The sequence below is a fragment of the Equus asinus genome, chromosome 17, assembly GCF_041296235.1.
Source record: "Equus asinus isolate D_3611 breed Donkey chromosome 17, EquAss-T2T_v2, whole genome shotgun sequence".
NCBI lineage: Eukaryota > Metazoa > Chordata > Mammalia > Perissodactyla > Equidae > Equus > Equus asinus.
The window spans coordinates 12,266,362-12,291,665 of NC_091806.1; the positions used below are offsets into that span (position 1 = coordinate 12,266,362).

Consider the following 25,304-nt stretch of genomic DNA (forward strand, 5'->3'; position numbering starts at 1 on the left):
GGAAAGAAGGTGCTTGAGGGAGAAAGGGGAATCATATCTCTAGTTCCTCTTGAGAAGGAAGTGTTTCCATTTTGGTAGCAAGAACCTCTCCAAGCACAAAAGGAGAGAATTTTAATACATGACACAGAAGTGTAGAATGTAGACCCCTTGGGGGGTTGGGAGAATATTAAAGGGATCAACTGGTAAGAACTGAAACGGGACCTAGATATACAACACCAAGGCCACCCTCTCCATCATGACAGGACCACGTTAGGGTAGGGATCACTGGTTTCCACTGGTCCAATTAAAAGAGTCTCCCAAATTAAGACAAGTATCTTTAAAGGCTAAAGATGTACCCACCTCGGCTCAGGCCATCAGGTCCCCGTAATATCCGGCATTCTTCAATCTGTCCAAATGAAGAGAACATGACTCGGATGTCATTTTCAGTGCACTTCTTGGAAATCATACCAATAAACAGCTTCCTGTCTTCCACTGCTAAGAGAGTAAAACACAGAAGGTTTGAACATGATTACTATGAGAGGTAGTGTAGCACAGACTCTGGGTTTGAATACTGGCTCTATGCCTTTATATCATATTTCAGGGATTCTAAGATATTCATTTTTTTCATAATTCACCACCTCCTCATAATCAGTGGTATCTTAAAATTATAATTGGAAGTATTTAGATGAAATATAGTGGCTTTGTGATCTTGTGAAAGTTACTTAACCATTCTATGCCTATCTACTCATCTGATTAATAGGGATAATCAGGTTTATCTCAAAGGCAGCTGTAGGTATTAAATGCAAAGTACTGAGCAACTTGCCTAGCACTCAGTAATGTGTGTTTTCACTACCAATACTAAGGAGAACGAGTTTTCACACTCAATATGACAAGACAAACAGAAGACACCTTTCAGTGAGCATAACTGTTCACTTTCCTTTTCTGATTATTCTCTTAGGACTAAGTTCACCTTTCTAATTTGTTCATTTTCTCCCCTTACTCCTGTCCCTAAGAAATATATACTGATAGAGCCAGCCCCGGTGGCCTGGTGGTTAAGTTCAGTGTACTCTGCTTCAGCGGCCTGGGTTTGGATCCTGGGGGCAGACCTACACCACTTGTCTATCAGTGGCCATGCTGTGATGCTGGCTCACATACAAAACAGAGGAAGACTGGTAACAGATGTTAGCTCGGGGTAAATCTTCCTCGGCAAAAACAAAAAAACAAAAAACAAAAAACAAAGAAGAAAGAAAGAAAGAAATTATACTGATAAAAGACATTTCAGTTCACTCTAAAATGTCCTTATAATGTTTCCCTAGAAACTCTATTTAACTCATTTACCATACTTATCTTAAAGAAAAAAACAAACAATTTAGATGACAGATTACTTAGAGCACTGGACCACTATCTTATACAATACACAAAAATTAACTCAAAATGGATTAAAGATTTGAACGTAAAACCTGAAACCATAAAACTAGAAGAAAACATAGGCAGTAAGCTCCTTGTTGTGGGTCTTGGCAATCATTTTTTTGGATTTGACACCGAAAGCAAAGGCAACAAAAGCAAAAATAAACAAGTGGGACTACATCCAACTAAAAAGCTTCTGCACAGCAAAGAAAACCACCAACAACATGAGAAGGCAACTTACTGAATGGAAGAAAATATGTGTAAATCATATACTTGATAAGGAGTTAATATCCAAAATATATAAAGAACTCATACAACTCAATAGGAAAAAAAAGCAATTCGATTAAAAAATGGGCAGAGACTATGTTCATCGCAGCATTATTTACAATAGCCAAGACGTGGAACCAACCTACATGCCCAGAAACTGATAACTGGATAAAGAAGATATGGTATACATACACAATGGAATACTACTCAGGCATAAAAAAGGACAAAATTGGTCCATTCGCAGCAACATGGATGGACCTCGAGGGTATTAGGTTAAGCTAAATGAGCCAGACAGAGAAAGATGAACTCTATATGACTCCATTCATAGGTGGAAGATAACATACAGACAAGGAGAACTGATCGGTGGTTACCAGGGAAAAGGGGGGGTGGGGGGAGGGCACAAAGGGGGAAGTGGTGTACCCACAACAAGACTAACAATAATGTACAACTGAAATCTCACAAGGCTGTAATCTATCATAATCTTAATAAAAAAAAAATGGGCAGAGGGATCTGAATAGACACTTTTCCAAAGAACACATACAGATGGGCAACAGGTACATGAAAAGATGCTCAACATCACCAATCATCAGGGAAATGCAAATCAAAACCACAGTAAGCTATCACCTCACACCTGTTAGGATGGCTATTACCAAAAAGACAAGAAATAACATATGTTGGTGAGGATGAGGAGAAGGAAGAACCCTTGTGTACTGCTGGTGGAAATATATGATGCAGCCACTGTCTTCAAAAAATTAAAAACTGAACTACCGTATGATCTAGCAATTCCACTCCTGGGTATCTATCTGAAGAAGATGAAAACACTAACTTGAAAAGATATATGTACCCCTATGTTCACTGCAGCACTATTTACAACAGCCAAGACACAGAAACAACCTAAGTGTCCACTGATGGGTGAATGGATACAGAAAATGTGATTTGGGGGTTAACCCCGTGGCCGAGCAGTTAAGTTTGCGCGCTCCACTTCGGCGGCCCAGGGTTTCATGGGTTTGGATCCTGGGCACGGACATAGCACCGCTCATCAGGCCATGCTGAGGTGGCATCCCACATGCCACAACCAGAAGGACCTACAACTAAAAATATACAACTGTGTACTGGGGGACTTTGGGGACAAAAAGGAAAAATATAAAATCTTAAAAAAAAAAAAAAAAAGAAAAAATGTGGTTTACATAAAATAGAGTATATTATTCAGCCATAAAAAGAATGAAATCTTGCCAGCTGTGACAACATGGATGGACCTTGAGGGCATTATGCTAAGTGAAATAAGTCAGCCAGAGAAAGACAAATACTATATGATCTCACCTATATGTAGAATCTTAAAAAAAAAAAAAAAAAATACGAGCTCATCCATAAAGAAAACAGACTGGTGGTAGCCAGAGGCAGGAGTAGGGAGTAGGCAAAACAGGTGAAGCGGGTCAAAAGGTACAAACGTCCAGTTACAAAATAAATAAGTCATGGGAATTTAAGGTACAGCGTGGTGTTATTAACTACAGTTAAGAACACTGTTTTGCATCTTTGAAAGTGGCTAAGAAAGTAGATCTTAAAAGTTCTCATCTCAAGAAAAAAAAATTCTTTTTAACTACGTATGGTGATGGGTGTTTAGACTTACCGTGGTGAGCATTTTGCAATATATACAAACACTGAATCATTATGTTGTACATCTGGAACTAATATGTCAATTACATCTTAATAAAAGAAAAAAGATTACTTAGAGCACAACACAATCCAGATGCCACGAGAACAGCAAACTAGAAAGAAACTTTATGAGGGGAGAGTTTCACATGCTTGCTTACCATTGTTCTTCTCACTGTCAGCAGGTTTCATTTGTATAGGATGATGCATCTAAAAAGGAAAACACACGAATATTATCATCATACACATTGAAAGCATTCAGAAATATAAATGAGGGCTATAAAGGAAATACCAAAACTAGCGCCTCAAGAGCTCTCTCTGAATTCGCGTCTGCCTCATCATCCTTCCCCGCCAAAATGTCAAAATAGACAGAATGTGAGTCAAGAAGGCAAAATCCTCTTGGCTGAGAGACAGCTATTTTCAGCCTATCTTCTTTGAAATGTTTCCTTTACGTCTTCCTTTACGTCAATTCCCGTGGCAGTCATCTGTCCCCAAAATGGTTTTCAGTGTGTGCCTGAAATGCCTAAGTATGTCCCAGGTGTCAAAACCACCACAGTTCCACTTACTAGTAGGAGCTTTCTTACCCCTGGGAGGACCTTCATGTTGTGAAGAGCATTCTGGGCTTCTAATGCAGCTTTGCGGGTGTAAAATGTAACAAAACAGCACCCTGCAATAAACAAGATTTCATGACATCAAACCAGTCTTTTGAAAGCAGATAATTCCTACGGTGCACTCCCTCCTCCACATATATACTTAAAAGAGAGGGCTGGGCTTATTAAAGTTAGTCCCACCCCCCCCCCCCAAAAAAGAGAGAGAGAATCTAGCAGAAAATCCCACATTATTTTCTATGCATTTTCTTTGTTATAGTCTCCCAGTTCTATTAAAATTCTTTTCGTAGCTGGTCCTATAACTTCTCTGGGAAAGATGATTTCCCTTGCAAAGGTCACAGTACCATGCCACTCAACCCACCCTACTTGGAGCACCAGGTAGCGTGCTGGGGAAGAAGTCTCAGCTACAGACAAGACAGACAGGGGCTTGCACTCTTGCAGCTTCCAGTCTACCGGAACTTTCTTCCTCAGGATAAACCACACCTTACACTGTAGCCAATTTATGCCATATGCCTCAAACATAATTATCATTTATTAAATTACAGAATGACTTACAAGCAAAACCTCTTAATATCTTTTTTTGGACTCCAGGTTCTCATCAAATATAATTAAGCTGCTGCTGCTGCTTTTTTTTTTTTAAAGATTTTTTCCTTTTCCAGGGCTGGCCCTGTGGCCGAGTGGTTAAGTTCATGCGCTCAGCTACAGGCGGCCCAGTGTTTCGTTGGTTCGAATCCTGGGCGCAGACATGGCACTGCTCATCTAGCCACGCTGAGGCAGTGTCTCACATGCCACAACTAGGAGGACCCACAACGAAGAATATACAACTATGTACTAGGGGGCTTTGGGGAGAAAAAAAAAGATAAAATCTTAAAAAAAAACAAAAAAGATTTTTTCCTTTTTCTCCCAAATCCCCCCAGTACATAGCTGTGTATTTTTAGTGGTGGGTCCTTCTAGTTGTGGCATGTGGGATGCCGCCTCAGCATGGACTGATCAGTGGCGCCATATCCACGCCCAGGATCCGAACCGGTGAAACCCTGGGCCGCCGAAGCAGAGCACGAGAACTTAACCACTCGGCCATGGCGCCGGCCCCCTAATTAAGCTTCTAACAGCCCACGACAGTGACTGAGGAGATCTGCAGATTCTGTGCTTGTATCTTTACTGGGCACAGGAGGTGGGACGTGAGTCTTGTAAATCTTGCGCCCATAGTCCCGGGAGATGCAATACAGATCTCTTTCAAAATCACTCTGCAATTAAGATCTTAAATTACTGCATGTTACATCGCCAGTCATCTTCAGAAACTACAATACTTCATATTTTTGGCTAACTATGCCACAAAGAGAAAAATAATTCCTCTGCTTCTAGATTAAGGTGGTTTCAAACATGACCATAAGGCTTGCTCACATTTGCAGTGTAGAACAGCTTTCACAGAAAATTACTCTGAAATTCGGCATTTGGAAAAATAAGAGTATGTCTATGTCTGTGTGTGTAGGGGCAAAGTGAATGCCTTATCCACCATCAGTCCAATAAAACTTGCACTCTGCTGGGTATTTCTGGAAGCAGCTCAGCCTTTCTGCTCCCATTCATTTTGTAGATACAACAAACAGGTCACCTAGAAACAAGTCCCCCCTTGTTGCTAAGCCATCCTGCAAGGCCTCTGTAACGCTGACAGAAATCCATGGGTACGCAGACAGTCGTTCTCCTTCAGCTCACCTTAGCCAAAACACTAAAGAAAACCCTATGTGGTTGGTTTACTTCGACTTTATTTTTGTCATTCTATTACAAAGATCAAATGAGACACTCACGTGAGTCTCTCTCTTGAATTTAGAGTTCTCATAAAGGAATGCCCAAGATCCAATTTACAAATTATCCTCATGATGTCACCTTAACTTTTTATTTTTAAGCCATTAAATCTGTTTGGGCTGGAAGACACGGCTACTGAAAAAGAACAGATTTTTTCCCCCCGCTGTATGACCATAGGAGAATTCTGGCAATGACAGACAGCATGCACGTGACAGAAATTACATATAAAACTCAAAGCCCTTACCTTTGCTCTGAGGAGGGTTTTGGCTCCTATCCCTTAGGACATTGATTTCATAGACAGCACCATACTGTTCAAAGAGTTCCCTCAAGTCCTTCTCAGACCAGGTCCTCGGAACCTGGCCCACAAACATCTTGATAGCATCAAGATCTGGTTGGTCTGGGTGGTCCAGGGTGCCGTTCATTTTCTTTGAGCTACACAAAATAAAGTAAAACTTATATTATGTATTCATATTGCTTTCCAGAGTGAGTTTTTTCCATTAAAGATCTCAACTACTTTCTGAAAAAGTCAGAAAAAAATTCTACTTCCTTTCACTACTTCCATTCAATTTACCAGAGTTGCCTGGTCCTCGCTCACCATAGCCACCCCTCCCATTATATCCCAAACTAAAAACACCATTCAGGATATCCTGGGTTTTAACTAAGGAACAGAGTGTCACTCATTCCTTGTCTAGTACAAGAATCATCAGAAGAACTTTAGAGGTAAAGTTCCTAAAGTTAAGTTTCAATAATTTTTAAGCACAGTCACTGTTTTAATGTCCATAAAATCACAAAGGACTACTGATTACGGATTAAGATTCAGGACTCTCAATGTACAGAATGATGAGTGGAAAGTTTTCTTTCAGCAGATGTTAGAACAGAAGCACCTGATTTCCAAGGCCTAAGCTAAGAACTCACTAGAATGTTGGCCTTTGAATGTTGCTTTCTCATGTGTAATACTGTTGCTCTTGAGTAAGGTCCCCAGACCAAAATAAAGCTTTGTCTCTCAAACTTCCACAAACGACTGTTATATAAACGTAGAGAATAATGCCATCATTCTAGGGGTTTTTGTTTCTAAGTCATCCAGTTTACTGCTATTTCTCCAAGACTCTTATCAGCTGATTCCCTTACCAACTGCAATCATACCGCCCATGAATTCCTCCAATGCCATCACACCAAACGTGTAACCATCTTACTTTAACACTTTCCTCCATACCCCCGCCATCGCCAAGAACCTAGGGGAAGTCCTGCACTACAGGCACAAATGCTTCTACCCAGAATGAATCAAAGTCCTTCGTCTCTATCACTGTTCCAAGTTCTTCCTCTTAGCATTTATCTAAACCAGGAACAACTTAAATTCCAAATAGCTAGCCTGATTATTTTCACTCAGCGTTTGCTTAATCCAGAAATCACATCATCATATTCAAATTTGCCAAGTTCTAATATTCAATCCTAAATAGAATGCTAGTTTTGTTTAAAGGAAAAACAAGGTTTTCCACCATTCTATCTTCTGAATAGTACTTGAAAATCTTTAAGAATGCTGAATCTATGAAAGTAGTTCAACTTTTGTTTTTTAATTCCTAAATCTCTTGCAACGAAACACCCACAGGGGCTATTCTCACATCACCTCTGCTGAATGTAGCACTAACTAAATATCAAAAGCTATAAAAAAATGGCATACAGACCAACTCTTGTTGCTATGTCTGTGATGGTTCTCCACGCTCCTCCAGGTTAACTAGTCAGTTTCATCAGGACTCTATGCTAAATTTCCCCCTTCATTATAGTATTTACCACCTTTCAGCACAATATGGTTGTATCTACCTCTTGACTAGACTGAGAGTTCTTTAAAGGCAGAAACTGTTTTCTTTCCTATTCATTCTTATAGCCACACCTGGTTTAGTGCCTGGTTCAAAGTAAGTACTCAGATGTGGGATGGGAGGAATTTCTTATTCTCAGCAATTCCCCCTATTTAAGCAACTAACCCTGATAACAAACGAATGCTGTGCACAAAGAGGGCTCACAGGGTCGGCTTGGTGGCATAGTGGTTAAGCTGGTGTGCTCTGCTTCAGCAGCCAGGGGTTCATGGGTCCGGACCCTGGGCACGGACCTACACAATGCTCATCAAGCCATGCCATGGGTGGCGTCCCACATACAAAATAAGAGGAAGACTGGTACAGATGTTGGCTCAAGGCCAATCTTCCCCATCCCCCCAAATATATATATAAATGAGGGCTCACAAATTAAAGAGCAGCTATTATCTCCAATGAATGACTGTCACAGGATCAACCTGCCTTTTTTTCTTCCTTTTAAGTGTTTTGGAATGCATTATTTTATTGGTCTTCCTTTAGTAATTTAAAACCATGTGTGACAGGGCGCACGTTCTGCTTCGGCAGCCCAAGGTTCGCCGGTTCGGATCCCGGGTGCAGACATGGCACCACTTGGCATGCCATGCTGTGATAGGCGTCCTACATATAAAGCAGAGGAAGATGGGCATGGATGTTAGCTCAGGGCCAGTCTTCCTCAGAAAAAAGAGGAGGACTGGCAGGGCTAATCTTCCAAAAAAAAAAAAAAAAACAAACCAACCAACAAAGGAAAAGCCATGTGTGACAAATGGTTGCAAAAATATAATGCAGTTGCTTTTAGAAGCCTAATCCCAATGTTCCAACAGAAATCATGCTATCATGATATTAAAAAAAGCCCTGTGACTAGTGAAACAATGGGTATCACTCCCAACAACTTTAACTACTAGTTTTAATATCATCTTACTGAAACGTTGTTAATCTTTAATCATATTTCTATTCTAAGGAGGGTTAACGTAGAACTCAAATGGTGCTCAGAATATGTTTTAATGATAAGGAAGCTGACAGCTACTTCTGAAATGAGGCAGGGGTTTATTGATTTGTATTACACTAGAGGCAACTGTTCTCCATTTGTCGCTTCCTTCTGTATCTGTGTACAGTTTCTAAGTTTTCTACATCACTGCTGAGTGCAAAACCATAAACACAGTCAATATACGTGGATTATGGTTTATCCAAAAGTTCAGCGGAGACTCAGCATTCCAGACAAATGCCCTTCCTTCCTCTATTTACTCTCCAAACCCTCCATTTCTTCATGTCCACCTACTTCATGAACTACCCTTTATCCCTGTGTATACCAATTCAGTAGCCAGAAGAATCACCCAGAGCAGTGCTATTCAAAGCGCCCAATGACCAGAGGCAATCTTCAAACTTAACCCTTCAGGAACTCTTACAGCAACTGGACCGACTAATTTTATATATGCTCAATCTAATAATAATAAAAATATACACAAAATGCAAGCTTACATCTTATTATTTTTTTTCTACCAAATTGTTTTTATCATACTTTACAAGTTGGGTGATGGGGGGTGGGACGTGGTCCTTCACCAGTTTGAGAAGCACTTCCAGAGCATAAGAACTTATCAGGCCAGGCTCAAGATGCTGTGGACATCATGCAATTGAAGTTATGCACTGACTTATTCTTTCCTCCAATAAATATTGGGCACTGACTTATACAGGCTAGGTACTGTGTCAGGTGTGGTATACACCGGTGAAGAAGGAAAACATGGGGTATTTCTTCGGAGCACATGAAGACACAGAAATAAAAATGGCACTATCAGCTAGAGACAAAGAAGAGAGAAGCAATCATATATACACCCACATATACGTAATATGCAATTACAAACTTTCTCATCAACTGTTACTGTGTCTGAAGAGATGAGCAACAATGCTCTTCCATCCTCAGCCTTCCACACATACTTCCAGTATGCATACTGTCATTAGTTACAAGTAACCACTGCATAGAAATCACCTGGGGACAAGACTCCCACTGTAAAATGGCAAGGAGTCCACATCATCCAAGTATGGCATTTACTGTAAAGATCACTAAATACATTCTCAAATGTGTGCCTGACCTTCCCATTGACAGAGAGCTGCTCAGAGTCAATGATATGACAGAGGAGTTATGTATATTTATTACATCCACTCAAGAACCAAGGAAGTCAGCAGTCCCCTAGAGAAGTTATCCTGTCCCTCTCAAGCCTAAGAGGCAAGTCTGTGGAAATCCTCATCTTCTGCAGAAGTACTGACCTGGGAGTAGGATGGAGAGAGGAAAGCAGGGCCTACAGTGGTGAGGGAAGGGACATGAGAAGGCCCCAAGTGTTTTAGAAGACAGGCATGGCACCGACCCACCTCTTTTTTATATTTCTGCTTCTGGCAGCAACTGGCAAATCATTAAGAATGAGAAACTATGGAAAATCAAGATGAGAGGCTACCTTGTCTATCTTGATTCTCGATGGGACGCACCATAAAGAAAACAAAACAGAGAACCGATTTGGAAGAGAGACGGGGAAGGAAATCAAAGAGCTTACTTTCAAAGCATACATTTGTTCAAAAGTCTTAAACCCTCTCTTCTCTTCCCCCTAGCTTTCTCTCCCTCAAAACTTTACAGCCCCAGGCCCAGCTGAAAAGACAGAGTAGATGTTCTGTCTCCCTTCTTTCCCATCCCCAAGGCCCAGCTGACTAGACCAGGGGGTGGATCTGTGGATCTTAACCCTACAAGCTGATCCACTGGCTGACCTCTTAGAAACCTAAGACCATGACCTATGCTCAAAACAGAAAAACAGGCCTGGCCAAACAAATTCCCCTAGAGCTGCACTGAGCAAAACCAATAGCCACTAACCATATGTGGCTATTTAAATTTAATTTTAAAAATCGAGCTCTCCGGTTGTACTAGCCATATGTGACTAGTGGCTACCGCATGCAACAGAAGAGATGTAGAATATTTTATCATCACAGAAAGTTCTGTTGCATAGCACTGCTCTACAGAATCTGGAACTACTTAACAGAAACAGGCAGTTAGGGGTGAAGTCAGAAGTGGAAAGGTGAAAGTAGAGTTAGTATAAGCTGACAAGATGAAAGGGCAGTGGCAAGAGATAACAGCAGTCATGCTACAACATAGATGAAACTTGAAAATATTATGCTAAGTGAAAGGAGCCAATCACAAAAGGCTACATATTGTGTGATTCCATTTATATGAATGTATGGAATAAGCAAATATGTAGAGACAGGAAGTAGCTTAGTGGTTGCCTAGAAATAGGGATTGGGGGAGGGGAGGGAATGATTGCTAATGGGTACAGGGTTTTTTTTTGGGGTGATGAAACATTCTGGAATTAGACAGTGTTGATAGTTGCACAACTTTGTGGATATAGTAAAAATCACTGAATTATGTACTTTAAAAGGGTAAACTTTGTGTTAAGTGAATTACAGTTCAATTGGAGAAAGAAGAGTGAGAAGACAGGCTGGAAGGGCAGTGGCAAGGCAAAGCCATGCTGCAACCAAAGTTGTAAGGCAGATGAAGAGCAGAAGCGACAGCAGCACATGCAGGGCGAGTAGAACATGTGTCCTACATCAGAGAGATGGACTTTCCAGCTCTCCCAGCTTGGAGTCCCTCACTACATGACAGTCCAGGCCGCATGTGATCTTACAGGAAAACTCTTTCATATATGTTAGCTTGAGTAGGTATCTGTTCCTTGCAGCCAAATAGGCTGGCAAATACTACCTTCACATCTGTTTAAAGATCATTTCCAGGGCCAGTCCAGTGGTGCAGTGGTGAAGTGCGCACGTTCTGCTTCGGCGGCCCGGGGTTTGCCGGTTTGGATCCCAGGTGCGGACATGGCACCGCTTGGCAAGCCATGCTGTTGTAGGTGTCCCACATATAAAGCAGAGGAAGATGGGCACAGATGTTAGCTCAGGGCTAGTCTTCCTCGGCAAGAAGAGGAGGATTGGCAGCAGCAGTTAGGTCAGGGCTAATCTTCCTCAAAAAAAAGAGATCATTTCCAGGGGCCAGCCCCATTGCTGAATAGTCAAGCTTGCACTCTCTGCTTTGGCGACCCAGGGTGTGCCGGTTAGGATTCTGGGCGCAGACCTATGCACCACTCATCAAGCCATGCGGTGGAGGCATCCCATTTGGAGGAACTAGAAGGATCTGCAACTAGGATATACAACTGTGTACTGGGGCTTTCGGGAGGGAAAAAAAAAACGAGGAAGATTGGCAAGAGATGTTAGCTCAGGGCTAGTCTTCCTCACCAAAAAAACGTCATTTCTGAAACCTTTCCTTACTCATTTTTTTTCCCTCTCCCCTTCTCATTATCTATTGACCTCCATTTGTTCATTATACAAACAGGAAAATCTCAGATACTTACCCATCCCTCCACCCCCGCAGCAGGCATAAATATTTGTTGCATCCCAATCTCCAGCTACCACCCACCCCGACCAGCTTCCTCTGGCTCACATACTGTGCTGTGGAAAAACGGGCACAGAAGGACATCAAAATAAAAAGGACCAAGAAACACTGGCCTGAGTTATTTAACAGCTGTTCTTTAGTGAGAACAAGACAGGGTGAGTCTATGCTAGAAGGAAGTAATTTTCATTTGGATTAAGGGAAATCTTCCTTTAGGTGGGGTGTTAGGTACTCAGAAAAAGCTATCAATAAAGGTTTTTGTTTTTGTTTTTTTGAGGAAGATTAGCCCTGAGCTAACATCCGCTGCCAATCCTGCTCTTTTTGCTGAGGAAGACTGGCCCTGAGCTAACATCCCTGCCCATCTTCCTGTACTTTGTATGTGGGACACCTACCACAGCATGGCTTGCCAAGCGGTTCCATGTCTGCACCCAGGATCCGAACCAGCGAACCCCGGGCCGCTGAAGCAGAACGTGCGAACTTAACCGCTGCGCCACCAGGCTGGCCCCACAATAAAGGTTTTTAAGTCACCATTCAACAAGAAAACAGCTAGCAACCTGCATGTGAAGGTTTTCAGCCGTCTTCCCTGAGGAACGAAGATAGTGTATGGAGAGATCTTAAATCTCAGTAATTGAATCTAATTATATATATAAAAAAAAACCTCACAGGACTTGTCACTCACTCAACCGTATTGCCCAAGCACCTACTATGTGACAGATACTACACACTATAGGGGCTATACAAGTGGACTCAGCAACACCTGCCCTGGAGGCACCAGCACTGAACAAGTGGAAGGACACACTATAATCCCCTACACATGCTTTCACAGAGGTATGCAGGTTCTGTGACAAAGTGGGAGGAGGGGAGAGAGGGCAGAAATTTACGCCAAGTGGACTAAGCAGCTGGGAGAAGCGCTACACAGCATGGAGAAAGGAAAGCCTAAGGGCCAAGAAGGAAATGCAAGGACTCAGAAGGGAGAGAAGAGTGAGGTAACATGAGAGACGCAGAAAAAAGACTTGAGAGGGTTAGGGGAGAGTATAAAAACATTTTAAAAGATTAGGGAAAAAAGGGATAATAGTAGGAAATCAATGGGAATAGAGAGAGAAGCTAGAGGGACCCAGCGAAGGGCTTCGATGTTATACTGGCAGGCTTGGACTGTATTCCAAGATTTTTAAACAAGGGAGTGATCAGATTTGTCTTTAGAAGACATCTGGCAATAAACTCGCGGATGAGATACAGTGAGGAAACGTAGAGACCAGGAGGCTCTTGCACAACTAGCTCCTCAGGTCAGGGCCCAGTCTCAGGCAATGCTGAGAAACTGGGGGGAGCAGGGTCACTAGGCCTTGGGGATCACGTGATAAAGGAGACAAGGAAAAGGAAGAAGTTCCTGATCACTCCCGGGTTCTAGAACAGACAATCTCGGGAACTGTTTTTACGCGAGGAAGCCTCCAGATGGAGGTATCCAACGGGAAGTACTTAGAACAAAGTTATAGAGCTCGGAGGACAATAGGGGATAGATATAGAGATCTGAGAATCAGAGAAGCACATCACAGCCTCCTTAAGCAATGGGAAAGCTGAGAGAAAAACGCCTGAGATATGACTTTTGGAGAACACTCATGTACTAGGCTGCAAACACACTAAGAGGAACCAGTGGAAGCTGAAGGGTGTCAGACTGGAATCAGGGACAACGGTCACAAGTAAGAAGAGGAACCAGGGCTCAGGCCCCCTGGCCCTTCCACAGCTCCTCCACCAATTCTCTCCAGTAAAGAAATCTGGACATAAGGTACATTGCTAGACCACATTCCCAGGCAGTATCACTTCAGAGAGGAAACCACTGATGTGAAGCCTCCTGCTAAAATCCTATCAGTGAAAAAGGCTGAGAATCCAAGAAAGAGATCACAAGCACACACCATTCTCAAGAACTTTCTTCTTCCCAACTCTGTGGTGTTTTGCAGTATGGTGCCCTTGGGGAGTGGATCCAAGGACTTGCAATAATGAGAGAGTTGATGGGTAACTGCTCAATGACACCTGAGCCAGCCTGGTCTAGTGGGCAAAAACAAGAAGAGAATGTCATTAAACTTACATTTTAGGCCCAAAGTTGACACCAAGTGTCCTCAGACAAGTCAGTTATAGCTTCTCTAAACTGAATTTCTCATCTGTAAAATAGGGCCAATAGCCCATGCCCAATTAACTTCGCAAAGCTTTTGTCAAGATGGATGACTAAAACAAACTCAATGTACTTGGGAAAATATTATGTAATAGTCTACTCTCTGATTAGCTCTACTCAGAATGACCTGTATTCAGTCCATTCGTTCTCAACTTTAGTGTGCATGAAAAAACCCACATGGAATGTTGTTAAAATACAGATTCTTAGGCCCTATTCTAGCATAAGAATATCTGGGCATGGGCCCAGGGAATCTGCATTTATATGTTCCAGGTGACTTTCTTGCAGTGGTCCATGGTCCAGACTCCACTCTTAAAAGACGAGAAAACAGGCTGAGGAAAACTTCTGTGTCCAAGGGCTGAATACTAGGCAGTGGCACAGCAGAGAGAGAAAGTGCTACAATGAAAGATAATCCGAGCCACAAAATCCTATTTCTAGGAGTTACATATCTGGTACTTGGGAAGATTTTCATTATGTACTAAGTCTTCAAGATGGCATTCATTGTGATTTCATCTGTCATCTACTCTCATAAAAAGACACATCTAAACTACCATCATTTTGGAGACTACAGAGAAGGCATGGGATTCATTTGAAATGAGCAAGCCAGCTAACTTTGAGGCCCCCCCCACACTATTCCACAAAGAACTGCTCAGAATCTGCTATTATCCACACCTATTACACCTAATCCCAGGGTAGACTGATTTGCACACGGAGGCCTAAACTCAAAGATCTGCACTACCACATGCTATCTAGGGGAGTATTCTATCATCTAATATTCTTGGCTTTGAATAACCTAAGGCTCATTTACTTGACGTTCCAAGATACTTTGAAGCCTGGTTAAAGAAACTGAAATCAGGAGTTAAGATATGTGTTCTCTGGCTACAGCTCGGAACCAGGTTAGCATTTTAGCTGTGTACAATGGTGTTGTCACTTATTGAACAGTGGTACAAACTGATGGAGTTTCTCATTCTCATGTTCAAAATTTATCTGGGCAAACTACCAAGCAAGACTGATCCAGTTTTGCATTTTTGGGGGGAGGCAGGTATCTGATGTCCCCGAAATCACATACTGTTGCATTTTCAATTAGACTGGGGAAGAAAATCAAGGTCCAGAATTATAGTTTACATGTCAATACAGCATTCTGCACACACTACTGAATACACCCTAGCTACCAGGCGCCTCTGTGACAGGATCTAAAAATTCGATCACTGAATGTAAATAAATAAATAACTTACCCAAAGATGACCTGAAATTGCATACCCAACCCAAAGCAATAAAGCTACGGTTAAAACAAAATACTCTGGACTCTATCATATGGGAAAACACTACAGCTTGAAGGGACTGGAGCCAGCACTCTTGAGCTGATGTTGCTGATCATATATCAAATGCACCCTTATGTACAGAACTTAGTGATAGCTCTGAGGAAATCAGCAGTAATGGGATAAAATCAGACTACAATAGAATATAACAGCAGTGTGGACTCGGACTTCCTCACCCAATTTTTTCTTCCCTCTTTTAAGGAAAGGGATCAGTTTCATCAAATAGCAAAGAAAACAACCCAATTCTTCTGCTTATGATAAAAATTAGATGAAAATACTTACACGGGACTGGAATTCAAAGAGCAATGATCCACCATCATTTCTGGAAGGAAATCCAACTTAAACGCAGCCATCACCTCACTCTCCCCTTCAGAAGCCAATGATATTAACTTGCTGCACTTGTCTGATCCACAAATACACACAGCTTTAGCTTCCTGGGCTCCACAAAAAACACAAAGTGGAAACAGGAGCTCAGGGAAACCAGCAATAAGTGCCACAGAAACAGGCAGGACTGGGGAAGGGAAAGGGAGTACTGGATTAAAAGGGGGATGTAACCATGTGAAGGGAGGCTCAGCCCGGCACACAATGAAAGTGCTGATGCGCCAGGCTTGTTTTGTGTGATTTTCCCTGGCGAAGCAGTACTAAGTGCACTGTCAGATAAATAGTGTCAGATCCATGAAGATAGCAGTGGCTAACAGAGCAGAAGAGACACAAACTTGTTTCACATCTTCCAAACTCCTCCCTGCAAATCAGTTTGTGAGGGCCCCCAAAGCCTGAAACCACCTGAAGCAAAAAAGCTCACTTCACAGGGTCTGACAATGTTTTTGGAAAGAACTGGGTTGCTGGCCTTGGTCTGAACTTAGTTTCCATGTGCCAAAGGCAGCAGTGAGCACAGTGCTTGGGTCCAAACTAACCTCAGAATAGATGCCTAAGGAGGAGCAGTTCAGGCATCAGAAGCAGGCCAGGGGTCAGGAGCGGAAGAACTGGCCACCAGAAACATCCTGCTCACATACTACCACTAGCACTGGACCCACCTTGCTCACTTGATGGTGTTGAGAGCAACGTGTGAGATCTAATGAAGGACTTTAAAAAGTGCTGCTTTGGTGACACATTCATTAGGTGACACAAGGCACAAACTTCTTTACTAACAATCTTTTTTTGCCAGAAAAAAAAAGATGGAATAGTAATATTCTGCCTCTTTATAGGGTAGCAAGAAATAGTCTTTTCAGCATTTGATCTTTCTAAAGAAATGAAAGACAAAGAAAAAAACAAAAGCCACCAAAGTGAGTAATAATGAGACAGGACCAGGGCCCACCAGGGACAAACACTCCAACGTGTCAGGAAGGACACAGGAACGCAGACGAAGTCTCTGCATCCTCTGCCCTCCTTTAAACTGTTGCTAAAATCGAGACTGAGCGCACACACGAAAAGTCTACTGTGGGTGAGCAGTAGAGATGGATATACTTAGCAGTCAAGGCAGATGTGCGCTCCTGTGCTCCATTTAGCTCCACATCCCTCCAAACAACAAATGGTGGCATTTCAATATTTAGGCAGTGACGCTAAAACTGTATCTCTGCAGGCGCCCAAATTTCACAGGCCCTCTTTCCATTTTTACCATGAGGGTTGCCTTACCTCAAAGATTTTGCTGCACTCAAGCTCAGTTCACAACACAGGGAACTTTGAAAAAAACAAGTTATGTCCAGCCTGTAAAGAGGTAAACGAATGAACTCCTAAATGCATATAGTTACTTTTAAGAAAATAATGAAAGGCACCATGTCACAGAATAGGCCTAGATGTTGTAGTCTGTGTAACGATGGCTGGCACCTGTCTGCATTTGACTGAGGAAGGTAGAAACCATGTCTTCTGTCCAAAATCCAGACACAACCATCCAAAATTTAGAAGTATAATAGCAGCTAACTGTTCTTCTATTTTGTCAGAGACTCTGGCTCATTTCATCTACTACTTGAGAGACAGAAGTGGCAGGAGTTCTCTTCCACACTACGAAAGGAGGAAGCAAAAGCAGGCTGCAAGCGAGAGGAGGCTGTGCAACTGGCACACAGGGCACAGCTCACCGAGCCCTGACTACTAGACAGGCAGAAGACGGTAACCTAAGCTGGGGTTGGTTAAGTTACTGGGTAGGTTTGTCCTAGTTTCTCCTATGTCCACTCGAGTTGATCACATGCCTCTTCCTACAGAAAGTTACCTGGACCAGGGAGTAAATTTGTGAGGTCAATTAACAACCAAATTAGATTTTTAGTTCAAAGATTCCTTTATAAAAGAATCAACAAGTTCAAAGGAACTCCACTGGTTATTATGTTTCTACTAAGTCACTAAAAATACACTACACCTCTAATCAGAACCACATCTGTTAACGAGAGTTTAAATGTGGGAGTCTTTACTAAGCAGCCAGGCACTGCTCAGCGTATGAAAAGATGTGTACTCCTCACAGTAAAGTTTATCAAGCTAAAGGTTGGGAAGCACTGATTTAGAGTAACATTTTAAAATCCATTTTACGGGGCTGGCCTGGTTGTGCAGCGGTTAAGTTCAGACATTCCGCTTCAGCAGCCCAGGGTTCTCTGGTTCGGGTCCCGGGTGTGGACCTATACACTGCTTGGCAAGCCATGCTGTGGCAGGCATCCCACATATAAAGGAGAGGAAGATGGGCACAGATGTTACCTCAGGGCCAGCATAAAGAGGAGGATTGGCAGCAGATGGTAGCTCAGAACTAATCTTCCTCAAAAAAAGAAAAAAATAAGTAAAATTCATTTTACAACTTGTAAGGCAACATGGCTTTAAAAATCGATAAGATGGAAAGGTTATGACATGAAGGAGGGCACTTCTCTTTAGGCAGGTCACAAGAGTTATCTCAGTATAATTAAATTCAACATGCTTGTGGGAAAAGAAAACACAGAAATTAATCACAAGTCACTCAATTTTAGAAAAAGGTTACCAAGCTAAGTGACGATAAAAACAATTATGGGAATACAAAAATGCAGATATTAAGGAGAAACGAAAAAGTAGAATTAAAAGTTATTCACAGAAAACTGCCCATGACTTGTTTTTTTTTTTTAAGATTTTATTTTTTTCCTTTTTCTCCCCAAAGCCCCCCGGTACATAGTTGTGTATTCTTCGTTGTGGGTTCCTCTAGTTGTGGCATGTGGGACGCTGCCTCAGCATGGTCTGACGAGCAGTGCCATGTCCGCGCCCAGGATTCGAACCGACGAAACACTGGGCCGCCTGCAGCGGAGCGCACAAACTTAACCACTCGGCCACGGGGCCAGCCCCTGCCCATGACTTGTTTTTAAATTTCTTAATCAGAAAAACATTCAAGGCTTTTCCCACCAAGGATGCATTAGCAATAAAGAAACGGCAGACAGGGTTCTAACTATGGGACCGCTGCAAAAGAAGGCCTTAACTTTCCCTCAGTCCCTTTTCACCACCTGTCCTCTAACTATGAATTTATATTCATGGTTTCCTGTCTTTTCCTGGTTGTCTGTCTGTCTCAGTTTTCTTTGCCTTGAATATTCTTTACTTCTTTTCTAAGGGCAACAATTCAAAGAGTGATTATGTGAGGGTAGGGGCAATCAGCCTGTTGTAACATTAAGAACCCAAATCACTAAAAATGATCAGTAAATAAGGGAAACCCTCAAAATAGCACACCCCGCATTTAGAGTGTCAGAATGGAATAAACTGTTTAAAAACTGGATTAGAAGAGAGAAATGCTAGAAATCACAGCATTTGTTTTGTCTAAAGAGTGGAAGAGCCAAGAAAAGCATAGTGGAGCAGGAAAGCCCAGGGGGCTAGTGCAAACTTCAGGTTGCCTTACCCTGACTGCTGTAATGAGGGAGCTCAATGACAGGTGAAGGGACCTTACCCTTCCACCTCAATAATCTAAATGTGCTGCAGAGGGCAAAAGTGTGAAGTCTGGCTATATGAGCATAGAGGAAGTTAGAGCCTGCTACTAATTTATATAAGAGAACTTATGTCATTAAAAATCACCATGAGGGGCTGGCCCCATGGCCGAGTGGTTAAGTTCATGCACTCCGCTTCAGTGGCCTGGGGTTTTACCAGTTCGGATCCTGGGCATGGACATGGCACCGCTCATCAAGCCATGCTGAGGCGGCATCCCACATGCCACAACTAGAAGGACCCACAACTAAAAAATACAACTATGTACCAAGGGGCTTTTGGGAGAAGAAGGAAGAAAAAAAAGATTGGCAACAGATGTTAGCTCAGGCGCCAATCTTTAAAAGAAAAACAAAACAAAAAACACCATACGTCTATATAAGGAAAAGCGCAAAAATCTAGCGAAAGGTCATAACCTCAGACAGTTAAGCGAACTGGGTATTTTTTCCCCCAGAGCTTCTAGCAGTTAGATGATATAAGGGATGTAGAAAAGAATATCACTTGATACCACTTGAAAACAACCAATCAGAGAATAACACAAAATTTTAGCTTAAAACGTTATGGACTTGAATTTTACTTCAAAAATTGAGTACTTCTGGGGCTGGCCCAGTGGCATAGCAGTTAAGTTCGCGAACTCGGCTTCAGTGGCCCGGGGTTCACAGGTTCGGATCCTGGGCGCGGACCTAGCACCACTCATCAAGCTATGCTCTCATGACATCCCACATAAAAGAGAGGAAGATGGGCACAGATGTTAGCTCAGTGACAATTTTCCTCAAGCAATAGGAGGAAGATTGGCAACAGATGTTAGCTCAAGGCCAATCTTCCTCACACACACAAAAAATCACTATACGATAAAAAGCACTAAGTTTAGTGATTGTTGTATGCAAACTGGTCTGCCTGTAAGATTATCATATAAGGTTACTGAGAGGATGTGACACAGGTGAAAGGAAGCAAAACCTTTCCTGAAATCTAGAAAGTTTCCCATTCCCTCCTCCTATCCTTAATCACTACTATCTCCTCTCCCAATCAGTGTCAAAGATCAGACCAGCAGAAAGACTCTCTTCTGTGCTTACTGCTGTCAGCAAAAGTGTAAGCTCAGAGCCCCCCTTGGAGTTTCTGGGATGAAACCTGAGCTAACAGACTGTCCTGTCAAACCGTGACCACCCTTCAAATCAAGTCTTTTTTTCAGATCTCAAACTAGTTGTGGAAGTTAAGTGTAATTCTTTATTTACACTCCAGTGCTGATTAAAAAAATCAGTATGTCGAGAAAATTCTGGTTCCAGGAGAGTAATATTATCTGTGTGGAATCCACTAAGTTCTGTCCTCATCCTTGGGCTAGTTTACTTGGGATCTTCCAGCTACGAAGTGGAATGGGGAAGGAAACTGAGCTGGGTAGCTGCTGTGTGTAGACTAGTGCTCCCAACTTTCTCTCACTTTCTCTCCTCCCCCATCCCCACCCCCACCCATTAGAACCGGGCAGCAGCTAGCTCAAGTGGGAGATAAGCCTGCCTTGGGAAATAGCTAAGGAGAGTTGGTTAACAGCAAGAAAGTATTTCCAGCTTCCTAGGAATGGGAAATTATATCCCACAATGTAGGAAAAAACCCATCACCTTTCTGAAGGCAATTTTTTCCTATCTGCACGTCAGGCCTCATGCAAGAAGGTTAAGATGGCCAGGGAGCACACCCATCCAGCAGTGAGCCCATACCTGTAGCTTTACACCTCCCTCTCTGGACTACGTCTTCACTCTAAAAAACCAAGGAAAGAAAAATAAGTGGGCCATGCCTACACTTCTCATAATTCCAGATATGCAGCTCTTTCCAAAGAAAAGCCCCCTTTGTCACCATGGCTGAAGATATCAAAAACAAAACCAAACCAAACCTCCCTCTCCCATTGTTTTTTCTTCTTCTTCTTCTCCCCAAAGCCTCCGAGTTCACAGTGGTATATTCTAGCTGTAGGTCCCTCCGATTGTGTTATGTGGGACGCCGCCTCAGCATGGCTTGATGAGCGGTGCTAGGACTGCACCCAGGATCCGAAGCAGTGAAACCCTGGGCCACCAAAGTGGAGTGCGTGAACTTAACCACTTGGCAATGGGGCTGGCCTCGTCTCCCATTTTTAAACTACACAATATCTTTTGTTGTTGTTTTTTGTTTAAGGATTGGTACCTGGGCTAACAACTGATGCCAATCTTTTTTTTTTTCTGCTTTATCTCCCTAAACCCCACCTGTACACACTTGTGTATCCTAGTTGCAGGTCCTTCCAGTTGTGGGATGTGGGACGCTGCCTCAACGTAGCCCCATGAGCAGTGCCATGTCCGCGCCCAGGATCCGAACCCTCGGCCGCTGCAGCGGAGCGCGCAAACTTAACCACTCGGCCACGGAGCCGGCCCCACTACACAGTATATTAAAGATAAATTACATTTAATATTTCAAAGCTAATTTTAAAACACCATCAACTTAAAAGATGGGGAACTAAAGTACTAAAGGCTTAGAAGAGGTTTGCCCCAAAATGTACAACAAATAGCAAAACAATGATAGGATTTATGAGGTTGAATTTAGTTCACCTAGGTCACCAAAACAATCATTCTTACCATCTGCTTTTGGATGGGAAACTACAATAAAGTTAAAGGCTATGAAATTCTTTCAGCAATTAAGGACGGTGTTATTAATATGGAAAGGCCACACTTTCCTCAAAGCAACCTTCCTGAATAGGTAGGTGCCAGGCATAAACCTCTTCAAATGCAACCCAGTTCCTGCCTGTGTAAATGCATCTCAGCAGCCCTAGGGTAGTGGTGAACCACTGAAACCAAAAAAAATCAAAAGACGGGGGAGTTAATTGAAGGTAAAAGCAGACAGAGGAACCACAAAACCAATTTGTTTTATTTTTAAACATTATCGAACAATCCTGCAAGTAACGATGGATTCTACAAAGCTGCCCAAATTCCTCCAAACTTCATGTACAACTCCTGCCAGCTGTACTTCCGTCTGGTCCTGATCACAGACAGAGAACTGCTGAAAGTCACCAAGGACGACGTCTACGTTGGAAAGTATAAGAAGAATTCTGAAAGACAAAGCCAGATCCAGAACTAACTATGAGACTCTACACTCTACCTACCCAACCTGAAGACAAAGATGTTTCTTGACTGGCATAAAATATGTGCTTAAGTAGTTAATTTGACTTTTCATATGGACCTAACTGGTTTCCAATTTTGCTAATGAAGCAGTGATGCTTCCAAAGGCAAAGTCTATTCTAACAACAAAAAACTTCTAAAAGCATCTACCTGGACCTGCCTACAACATCAAAAATTATTAAGAGGAGCAGGCTGGCCTGTGGCCTAGAGATTGAGCTCGGTGCACTCCACTTTGGTGACCCAGTCTCAGCACAAACCTACATCACTCGGCGGTGACCATGCTGTGGCAGCAGCTCACATACAAAATGGAGGAAGATTGGCACAGACATTAGCTCAGGGCGAATCTTCCTCAAGCAAAAAGAGGAAAATTGGGGGGCTGGCCTGGTGGCATAGTGGTTATGTTCATGTGTTCCACTTCAGCAGCCTGGGGTTCACCGGTTCGGATCCCAGGTGTGGACGTGTGCACCACTTATCAAGCTATGCTGTGGCAGGCATCCCACATATAAAATAGAGGAAGATGGGCATAGATGTCAGCTCAGAGAGAATCTTCCCCAGCAAAAAAAGAAAAAAAAGTTATTAAGAGGAAAGGTAGTTACATTTATTTCGTTCACACTATCTCATTCAATCTTGTATTATCATCACCACTTAAGGTGGGGACTACTCTAAGGATTTATGTGCTAAAATAATCTGCGGGAGGGATTCTAACCCCAGAACCCATGGTGTGTGCCTCTCGAGAAACGTGACCATCATCTAGGAGATACAAACTTTTATTAAGACAGTGTGTCTTCAGAGGGCTCTGGAGTAGTTACTACCTTGGAAGATAGAGACAAGTTAAATCTCTACTTGTTAGTTTTATTCTGGAAGACGTAAAGGGCAAAGAAAAGACCAGGGAGTCATGTCTCCTTCCCACAATGTTGCATGGAACAGTTGAGAAACACTGCTGTCGTGTGACCCTGTGAGACCAGACTCAGACTGCACGCTAGTTGAGGAATCTCCAGGATACAGAGAGCAAAGGAAGGCCTGGGGTTGTTAAGAAGGGCCAGTGTACGAAGGGGTGAGGGACACATATCTAGGTTCCAGAGAACACCGCAGCCCTACGGGAGCTGAGGAACACCCTAACTGCCCAGCCAAGAGAAAGAGAAAAATGAAGTCTTAAAACAAACCAACAAACAAAACCCACATAATCAGGATATTAATCACCCTACTCCTAAGTCACTCAAAGACTTTTTAAAGGAAAACTCAAACACAGAAAAAAAGGATCAACACTGTCTTCCTCCACATAGGCCCTTGTCACTTGAAGGAGGACAGTGGGAAGCCTAATACAAGAAGGTATTTTCTGGGGCCTGCCCGGTGGCGCAGCGGTTAAGTGCCCACGTTCCACTTCTTGGTGGCCCAGGGTTTGCCGGTTCAGATCCTGGGTGCGGACATGGCACCGCTTGGCAAAGCCATGCTGTGGTAGGCGACCCACGTATAAAGAAGAGGAAGATGGGCACGGATGTTAGCTCAGGGCCAGTCTTCCTCAGCAAAAGAGGAGGATTGGCAGTAGTTAGCTCAGGGCTAATCTTCCTCAAAAAAAAAAAAAAATGTATTTTCTTTAAAAGCTTTATCTTCCCAGTTTTGCTTTTTCGACATTCTATTGCCTAGTCTGTAAGAAAACAGAAATGCTCTGGGGAGAGAGGAAAGGTGAATGGAAACTAAAAGCTTCAGGTCTGAGTATTTTACACCTTTCATTTCTGCGGGGAACCAAACAAAACGCGTAAGCTGTGGGGAAGCCTGAGCTACGTCTGCCCTGTACTTCCCTGAAGTTCCAGAGAAGGCTGCTTCTATTAACATTATCTTCATCTTTCTCAACCACCGTGTGTGTGTGTGTGGGGGGGGGGGGGTTGCAAAAAGGTAGTTCCAAAGAGGGGTGAGAAGAGTCAAGGGGGAAAAGGAGCACCAAAAAGGTGAGTAGGGTGGGGTGGAGGGCAAGAAGAGAAAAGGATGAAGGGTAAGCTGCCTTTGAAGAAACAAGCAGTATTATCTGTTTGTGATATGTTAAAATGTGCAAAATATGACCTCTTGTAAAATTTTAAAGTTGTACTTAACAAGTCAATGGTACAGGGGACTCTAAAAGGCAAACTGCCTATCCCACAATTTCTCTGAGGGAAGATAATCAGGGATGATTTTTATATTAGGTTCTGGAGGATATCTTGGAACTTATATATGATCTTGACATGTTTCAAGAATACAAGAGCAAATGAACAGCATCACCTCTCAGGACTGACATAAAAGCTCTCAGATCTTGGAGCTGGCCCCGTGGCCAAGGGTTAAGTTCGCACTCTGCTTCGGCGGCCCAGGGTTTCACTGGTTCTGACCCTGGGTGCAGACATGGCACCGCTCATCAAACCATGCTGAGGCGGCATCCCACATGCCACAACTAGAAGGACCCACAACTAAAAATATACAACTATGTACCGGGGGGCTTTGGGGAGAAAAAGGAAAAATAAAACTTAAAAAACAAAAACTCTCAGATCTCCCACTCGCCCTCCTTAGTGCAAGGCAAGGTAATGAACCTTTTTTATTTCTCAGGGTCTTCTGCTGGCCATTGGAGCCTGTATGTTGAATAAATGACAAAATATCCTCCTTCCCAGAAAGATGGCCCCTGACTCACTCACCATCAGCAGCTCTAACATAGTATGCATTGAATCACAAACTCCAGATAGAGGAGCTCCTAGCAGGCACGGTAATGCTCAACGACTTATATAAGGCCTGAACCCATGACCTTGGCCTCACTGGCAAGACTCGCTCTTAGTAACAATTGTTACTTAAGCGCCCCCAATAC

At 42.8% G+C, this 25,304-nt stretch overlaps 1 protein-coding gene across 38 annotated transcripts in view; it reads right to left on the minus strand.

The window, feature by feature from the left end:
• Nucleotides 1-25,304, minus strand: part of CELF1 (CUGBP Elav-like family member 1) — a 70,289-nt gene that overhangs the window by 17,749 nt on the left and 27,236 nt on the right. For 15 of the 38 annotated variants that reach the window (XM_070487698.1, XM_070487705.1, XM_070487704.1 and 12 more), the window contains 4 exons: nt 5,956-6,143; nt 3,888-3,970; nt 3,465-3,513; nt 340-474 (listed from right to left, as the gene is read on the minus strand). In XM_070487698.1, the coding sequence (XP_070343799.1) occupies nt 340-474; nt 3,465-3,513; nt 3,888-3,970; nt 5,956-6,133 (445 nt within the window). In that variant the 5' untranslated portion in view covers nt 6,134-6,143. Of the gene's footprint in view, nt 1-339; nt 475-3,464; nt 3,514-3,887; nt 3,971-5,955; nt 6,144-11,285; nt 11,417-15,728; nt 15,881-17,078; nt 17,151-18,122; nt 18,177-21,058; nt 21,099-25,304 lie in introns of those variants that run through there. The other 23 variants (XM_044750524.2, XM_014861345.3, XM_014861339.3 and 20 more) reach the window with 6 other exon arrangements.